General features: G+C 41.6%; 1 protein-coding gene across 1 annotated transcript in view; it reads left to right on the forward strand.

Annotated features, from left to right (window-relative positions):
- The first annotated feature begins 372 nt into the window (after window positions 1–372).
- LOC112399024 (uncharacterized) overlaps window positions 373–8,307 on the forward strand; it is a 22,207-nt gene continuing 14,272 nt past the window's right edge. Inside the window, exon 1 of the mRNA XM_024743976.1 lies at window positions 373–420. Within this exon, the coding sequence (XP_024599744.1) occupies window positions 373–420 (48 nt within the window). The remainder of the gene's footprint in view (window positions 421–8,307) is intronic.

Here is an 8,307-nt window from a genome sequence, read left to right on the forward strand (position 1 = left end):
ATATATATATTTAAATAACGGAATCGCTTTGCTATACACCTAAAACTAACACAATATTGTACTATATTTCAATAAAAAAAAAATTTTAATTAAAAAAAGAAACAGACTTTTTGCTGTAAAGCCACTGAGATTTTGATGGTTCTTTTTCTACCACAGCATAACCTTCTCTATCTGAACAGATACAACGAGCAAAGAGCCAAAGGAAGAGAGTTTAAAGTCACTGGTGGTCACGTGGGAAAGAAGGAACCTACATGTTTCTGAGACTAAACCAAATCCTCGAGGCTCTGTTATCAAATCACTAACTGTGGGGCATTTAATCGTTCCCTAGAAAAGGTCTATCCTAGCAAACAGTGCCCAGGAAAAAGGTATAACATGACCTGCAAGCAACTGGAAGTCACCGTAATCCACGTGGACTGCAAGGTAATTTGGAGTCTCTTTAGCTGAGCTCTGTTTCCAACAATAAAGCACCTTTGCACCACTGTCCACCAGACAGACCCAGATTGCGTCTCATCTGCAGAACTGTTCATTTAAAGACTGCACTGCTCAGGATATAAGCCTTCTTGAGGAACTCTACTTTTAAGAAAACTAAGTCTCACAAAATTAGTACATTTCCTCATTCAAAGTGAGGTGGCACATGTGAAAAGCCATCTGTGCCCACCCTCCCCTCCACCCCACAAACTTCCCCACCACCCAGAGCTGCAGCTCTGCATGAAAAAATCTAACACATGCAAAGCATAGAGGCTCTTTGAAAATCTGGCCCAGTGTGTGCCTTCTATGTGAGTTGCCGTCTTACAGAGTCTTGCCAACAACAGCAAAGAGGAAAGAAAAGGAAAGGTTTTCTTTTCTCTGAACTTGGGAATGAAACATAAAACTCCTCTTTTCTATGAGGCTGAATGGCTCCAATTTTCTATACTCAGGACGACCTTTTTGTCCCCATTACTTTCATAATATCCACGTGGCTTTTTAGTGGGCATTTCTTTCCTCCCAAGTGAATCATATGGCAACAGTGGCCCCACGAGGGCCACTGTTGAGGGGACGGGAGTCCTCAGCAGCCCTCGGGGTCATTGTAAAGATGAAGTGAAATGGACGATATGAATATACTTTGAAACACTAGAAGTGCTACATTCACAGCATTATTTCTCCCCTCACATCTAGCGTGTCTGCTGTGTCTAACTTACAGGCTTTAAGTTTTCTGCAACCTCTAAGTACAGAGGGAATTAGCATACACTGGAAATGCTGCGAGTATACAACTCACACAAAAACCCTATGAGTTGGGTGTTATTATCTTCAGGAATGCAGAGAGGCACAGAGAATTCAGTGTTTACCCAAGGCGACACCAACAGTGGCGAGGGGAGAGCCACGGACAGAACCCTGACTGTCTGTCTGTTGACTCAACATGTACACGTTGCGATGCCCCACCTAGGGTGTCTTCCTGGGATGGGTGTGGACGCACCATCGATTTAGCCGACGAGAGGCTGTCCTAAACTGCCCATGTGAAGTGGGCTTGGCAGAAATCTCCACGGTGGAACCAAAGCCCACCAGCCCACAACCAAGGACTCACCAAGGCAAGTGAGGAAGAAAGACAGGATCTGTGCACATAAGAAAGAGGAAAGGACTGAGCAACTGTGGAAAAGAAATTAGGGAGCAAGTCTACCTACAAACTAAATGAAAACTACAAAACCTAGTTGTCTGTCAACACTGACTGGTTTGATATTTCTAATAGCTTGGGAAATATCTATGTGAAGAAGACAGCATACCATATCCATAAAAGCAAAGAGAACAGGAAAAGATAAGGATGCAGGGATAAAGGGCAGGCAACAGATGCCTATGGGACATTGAGAGGGAAACTTGATGGTGGGGCAGAGAAGAAATCCAGCAATATCCCTGGGAAAGAAGGGAACCACGGAGCAAAGCAAAGAACAGCGAATGTGGGCATGGGAGATTGATTTTAAATATTAAAAAGAGGGTAAGGACAAAAGGAAAGAAAATCCAAGGAACAAAATGGAAAAAAATAAATAAACCTAAAACTGAGGGGTTTGAAATGGCCAAAATTATTTCTGCATAAAAGTATATACTCACTGTCGCCTTAGAAAACAAGTTGAAACAGACGTCAGAGGCACTAGAAACATCATCAAGGGCCAAATCATCTGACTCAGGTTAAGATGCCGATAAAACCATTAGCTACTTAAAAAAGCATAACCGAAAGAAGAGAAAGGAAAGCCTTTTAATATTCAAAACACATGCGGGTTTCTAAAAAAGATTTTTAGTGTAAACCTCCAGGTTTTTAGCTAGTCTTTTTCTCCACTTACTTTCCTACTTTATGTACCCAAAAATGGACACGTTCGTCTCAAATAATTGACAAAAATGTTTGCAATCTCTTTCTCCGCTTCTTTGCAAATGGCATCACAAGGTAGTCATCATTTGGGAGGCACGTCCATACTCCTTTATAGCATTCTTTGACTTTGATCTACTTGAATCATCCAATTTATTTTTTTAACTTAGCTCTAAGGAATTTGTTTACTGAGTTAACTGGTTCACCAATTTAACTGGAACTTATAGCTGAATTATCACTCATCTCAGTCCACACAGGCCAGCTGTTTAAGGATATAGACACACGATGTGCTTTCCTCAACAGTAATTAATTTGCAGTGCTTCCTCACTGCAGATCAGTGGCAAAATGGTTTTTCTTAAATTCTGGACCTATAACATGAATCTTCACTATTGCATAGTGAGTGTTCATCCATAAATTCCCAGATTTGAAGGGGTAACTTAATAGCCCAGGCCACTTTATCTAGATAAGTTAGTAGCCCATGCCTTTTCTTATGAAGAATCATACCTTTAAAAGGCACACTTCCTGATCTCTTTTAATCATCTTTTCCATCAGAAAAACCTTCCTGGTTGATAACATGAGGAAAAGCGGAAACTTAAGACCATGTATAGTATTCTTAGAACAGCTAGTAAGTAAAGGAAATATTTTTATATTTAAAATGATCACGTTTTCCATCCTAGAATGCAAAATATAGTTTAGGAAACTGTCCTGGTCATTTTTGTAATCTCATGGTGGTGTTTTGTAAATAACTCCTAGAGAAGAATCATAGAGATTTCTGGCCTCAGTGCCTTCACTGGAGAGACGTGAGGTGGCTGAACAACGATATTTTTCCCCATCCAGGTGCCTGTCTCATATTTACTTAGCAATACTGCTCTGGAATTCACAGACATACATAAATAAGGTTCAAGAGACAGAAGAAAACATTCTCTAGGCAGACCCCAGACTAGAAACCCCAGCAGAGGATCTCAGTTCTCACCTGTGCAAATGCATAACCTCCCCAAGGTGGAATTCCATCCCCAGTCTGAATCATGCTATCCAACCCCCAAATTACCATTGTAAACAAATGAGGTTTCCAAATCAAAATAAGGTAGGTACTTAAGTACAGCAGGATTGCCCAGGACTTAGGGAAGGGACTTGGGAAAGTCTGAATAAGGTGCTTCACAGGGAGTGTCAGAGATCTTTTTTCGTTCGTTTATTCTCTGTCACCTTCCATTTCAGGATCTCCCGTTGAAAGGAGGTAACGATCCTTTCAACCTCTAAGGCAGTTTCTTCTAAGGAGCTGTAGACACACTTTATTTCACTTCTTCTTGGAATTCAAATAGTGTTAACGCCTACGAATAAACAGATACACTGTTGATGGACGGGGTTATACTTAACCTAAACCAACTAATGTCATCGACAGCATGCCCTTCAGTTTTACTGTGGTTGCTTTATCCGTGCGCTCAGAGGTTTTCCCATGAGAATATGCCAAGGTAGAAAGCTCAAATGTCATTTAACAAAGCCCGGCGTGGCTGCTCTTCCCTGTGGCAGAACACGGAACTCCAGGGGACAAAACTTGGTCACTCAGATCTCTTCCAAGGTAGACAAAACGCCATCGAACGTTGGCAGTCTTTTATTTTCCTTCCTTCCAGAGATGAAAACATGACATCACTACCCGAATTGACTCGGACCTCCCACCTCCTGGGGTCGCCTGGGACGCAGGCTGAATCAAAGCATCTTTCCATCAAGGTGAGCAACGGTAAGGGGCAGAGCCATAACTCAATGGCTTCAGAAGACATTCAGTGCAGGATGTAGTTCTGCTTTTGACAATGCTTTGGAACATTACGGTTATGATCCTTTAGAAAAAAATACATTTTTGTCTATTTCCTCATCGAAATTAGGTCTGTGATATTTCAATCCTTAATCATGTCTCCTTTTTTTATCATTTCAATTGGTCATGAAAAGTTCTGTCAACCATTAGAAAGACGAATTAATAGTAAATAAATCCCAAGGTGCCCAGATTTCTTAGTGTCATTAGGATATATCACAATGTATGCGATATTTCAGACTTCATATGAAGTTAATGACCAGAGCCATCTCGATAGAGGACCCTTTCAAACCGCCCCCCGGAAAAATTGTCTCTTTTGGGGGTTTGAACTCAGAAAAAGTCATCACCTCTTGTTGTATTGAATGAGTTGTTAATAAATCTGCAATACAGAAAAATATCTGGGGAATGAGAGTAAAGAAAGGTGGGGTGAGTGCCAGCCTCTGAGTTTGGAATCTGGTGTACAGCATGCGTGTGGAGTTAGCCCACACTGTCATAATCCATCTTAAGGGCTCAAAAATAAATAAATACACCTGAGAGAATCTGTCCAACAAATACCTCTCAAATTAAGAATTTTTGCACAATAGATCATATCAGCTTCGGAGGTTGGGTCTACATGGTACCATAATCACTAACTATAAAGTGAAAATTTTAGAAAGGCTTCCTGATGTTGGAGCTACGCCATGTGAAATATATAGAAATTGAGAGTTACCATATTGCCTGAGGCCAGCGGTGCCCACTACCACAATATTCTACTTGGTAGAGGTGCGTCTCTCCTAGCTGACCACATCGCCACAACCTGGTGAGGCGCTCCTCTCCCAGGGCGACCGCTGGAGACGCCCCGGCCACACTCACTTTCTTCATTTGCCCAACTCCAAGGAATTCTCTCTGACCTTGGGGTTGAAATATCAAGCTGAACCTCTTGGAATTTATCATCAGCCTGGCATCCGTGCTCAGCAGTAGAGCCTCTGAATTCAAAACAGGACTATTTCCTGGCTCAGAACTCCAGCTCCAAATTCCTTAGGCTCAAAACTGATGGGAAAACAGATCTTCAGCATTCTTCTGATTTAGAAATCTTTCAAACTGACAACAGATAAGAAATTGACAAGGAGATGAGAAACCCTTCATTTACATAGCTGTCTCTTTTTTCCTTCTACATAGTAAAGAACAGAGCATCCTTAACCTTGATTTTCTCACTTCTCTCAGTTTAAAGCACAGCCCATAACATTAATTAAAGTGTGTGTGCGAGCTGCAGGGTACAAGTTATATTTCATATGCTGTACCACATGGCATTCTAGAAGAGCTGTACAATTTGTAGGTGTGCTCTTTTCCCCAGCTTTGCTATGTATGCAGCCCTGCATATTATTCAGCGTAGTCTCACCTAGACTTCATGCAGAAACTCCACAGTTACAACCTAGAAAGGAACGCAGAGGATAGAACAGATGCCGAGGGCACTAGTGGCTGAAGCATTTAGGTAGATGGAGGTAAGTTTCTGCCTGGAGAATGCTGGTGTTGGAAAGGGCATCTAAGATTATCTGGTACAATCCTTTTACTTGACAGGTAAGGCCTGCGGAAGGCGGGTCCAACAGCTAGTAAGGGGTAACCCCAAGTACTTCTTATGATTCTAAGTTTTCTACTACACCAGGGCCACATCTCTTTGAGATACAAATATAAGTTAGGTCTTTTCCAGAGGGGGGAAAAAAAGATGATCTGCATATCTACACACACCACTGTTTGCATAGAAACTCAGGAGGGTCACAGAGCCTCTGAAGCCTGCCTCTGGACGTTACCGGGCCCATGGTCCCCAGGTTAAGAACTCCTATACCTGAAGAAGCAAGTTTTCTAAGTAGAAAGTGCTACTTTCAACCCCTTTCAAAACTTATCTCCTCTAGAATAGAAACTAGAGTTCACAATGTAATCTCTAAAATTCAGGGAGAAAGCAATCCCAACAACTCAAATAGATGAATTGAGCCCTAATCAATATTTCCATATTTCTAACATGTGTAAAGTAAAAAAAAAATGCCTGAGAGAAATTTAAACCTACATGTATTTTACTACCGATTTCACATATGGACGTGGAATATCGTTTCTCCTAATATGGAGATGGCTCAGCAGTATTTAAATGATTCCTTATTCCAAGTCATGTAAATATGCACCAGATGTATCTTTTGTAAATGTTATGTTTTTCAACTTCTCAGCATTTGCAAGTAGTTGAAAGCTATGTCAAGCATGCTTTAATGGGGCATAAAAGTGTATTGTATTCAAAGAGATGGCACGGCTCTGTAATAGGTGAAAATACAAATGTTGTCAATGGATACATTTTCATTTTATTGATTTACTCTGCATAATAGCCTGCCCTGTAATCTCCTTTCCATGCAAGTTCTGTATCAATTGAAATATAACTAGACATTTAAAAATCATGCTTACATTAATGGATCCTTAGGATGACAGAAAATTCAAAACACAGAATTTTATGACTAGAAGGCAACTCAGAGATCAAGTAAATCCCATGCCCTGATTTAATAGACGAGAAACTGAGACCAGAAAGGTGGCACGAGGGAGCCACGCCACTAAGCTACTTGTGGCTTTTTGCATGAATTTATACACCCCTGAAGATACGGAACCTTACTGAGTTCTCTATGCTACCTGCCTCTTGACTACCTAAACAAAAAATAGAAGGAACAGCAAAACATATATCACTTATTGATTTCCTGCGACTTACTGAGAAGAAGCAGACGTGATCTATATTTTGCAAAGTGTCAAATTATCTTATGGGAAGTAAACATAGGAAGTAAAATGCCAATTGCTAGCATTAAAAATTGTCAAAGAATATCATAACACTTTTTCACCAATGTAAAATCCTAATGGACCCAAGGTTAGCATTTTCGTTTTTAAAACAAAAGATAGCGTAGTGAATTCCTTTCAGAACATTTTCTTGGAGGTTAGATATTATATCAAAGATGTTTAGGAAATACATTCAAGTCAGATGTAGTTGATAGTTCATCTTGAAAAGAGTGCCTTTTTAAAATAAAAGTTAACATAGATTGATAGCTTATTGTAAAACTCTTTTTTTATTCTTTTCCTCTGTTTTTTGCTGTGGAGAAAGCAAACCCTGTCTCACGTCATGACTTCCTAACATCACTAGACAGAGTAAGCATTTGAGGGTATGTATCAGTATATGCTGACTTCACCTGCCTCATTTTCCCCAAATTAGTTTCCCCTGTCACATATTTTTATAAACTGCCGCAAATTCTTTCTTGGAATGAGGCAGCATATTAAGTCACTAATAACTAATTAATAACTTGGTGAAAGTCATTTTCTAAAAGCCAAGTAACCTTTTCACTTTGACCTTTACAAATAACATTTTGCCCTTTGGGGACCCGTGGCAGCAAGGAAGATTTCATTCAGAATGAAATCATTGCAGAGCTTTTTTCAACCTTGATGTCACGGTCACAAGTGGAGCACCTGTGTTTCTCAGGGTTCCACAGCCGACTCTATCTCCTCTCGGACCCCAAACAAAACCCCATCTTTTCCCTCTCGCCGGGAACCAGGCTTGCACACTCTGCTCCGTGGCCCAGATTCAAGGCGCTCCCCGGGGAGGCACAGAGTCCGGCCTCGCTGATTGATCCCGGGCTCGCCTGAAACAGCTCCTTTGTCTCCGAATGATGCCGCATCGGTGAGAAGGTTAAAGACAGTGTCTCTGCCTGTGGCTGCAAGGCATCCGCACGGTCCCTGCGAAGGTGTTTACGGGCTGAGCCGAGAGAGGAGCAGAAGCAGCGAAGCGGCCCCGCGAGCTCCTCCGTCAGCCTGGAAGAAGAGACATCTCCGGACTCAGAGCCAACATCACGTTTAGGGATGGCGCTTCCCATCAGTAGGTTACCCTCCTCCCCAGGGTGCTCGGATACAGAGAAACAGACACACTACTGTTGTCTATTTAGTGCAAGGTTTATAGATACACACCCATGCCCCTTAACTTGCCATGCCTCAGTGTTAATGGGGCATCCAAACCGAATTGTAATACTCATTTCTGGTGAATCCGTGAAGTCTTACGGAGCCTTATTCTGCCCTCATGATCACGGAGGGCTGGGAGACGGGGCTCACTATGGTACTAGTGTACACAGAGGTCCCAAGAGCCTTTACCATCCTGTTTTTTTTTTTTTTTTTTTTTCAGTAC

This window comes from Neophocaena asiaeorientalis, unplaced genomic scaffold (assembly GCF_003031525.2).
Source record: "Neophocaena asiaeorientalis asiaeorientalis breed wild unplaced genomic scaffold, Neophocaena_asiaeorientalis_V1.1 scaffold114, whole genome shotgun sequence".
In the NCBI taxonomy this organism is placed as follows: domain Eukaryota; kingdom Metazoa; phylum Chordata; class Mammalia; order Artiodactyla; family Phocoenidae; genus Neophocaena; species Neophocaena asiaeorientalis.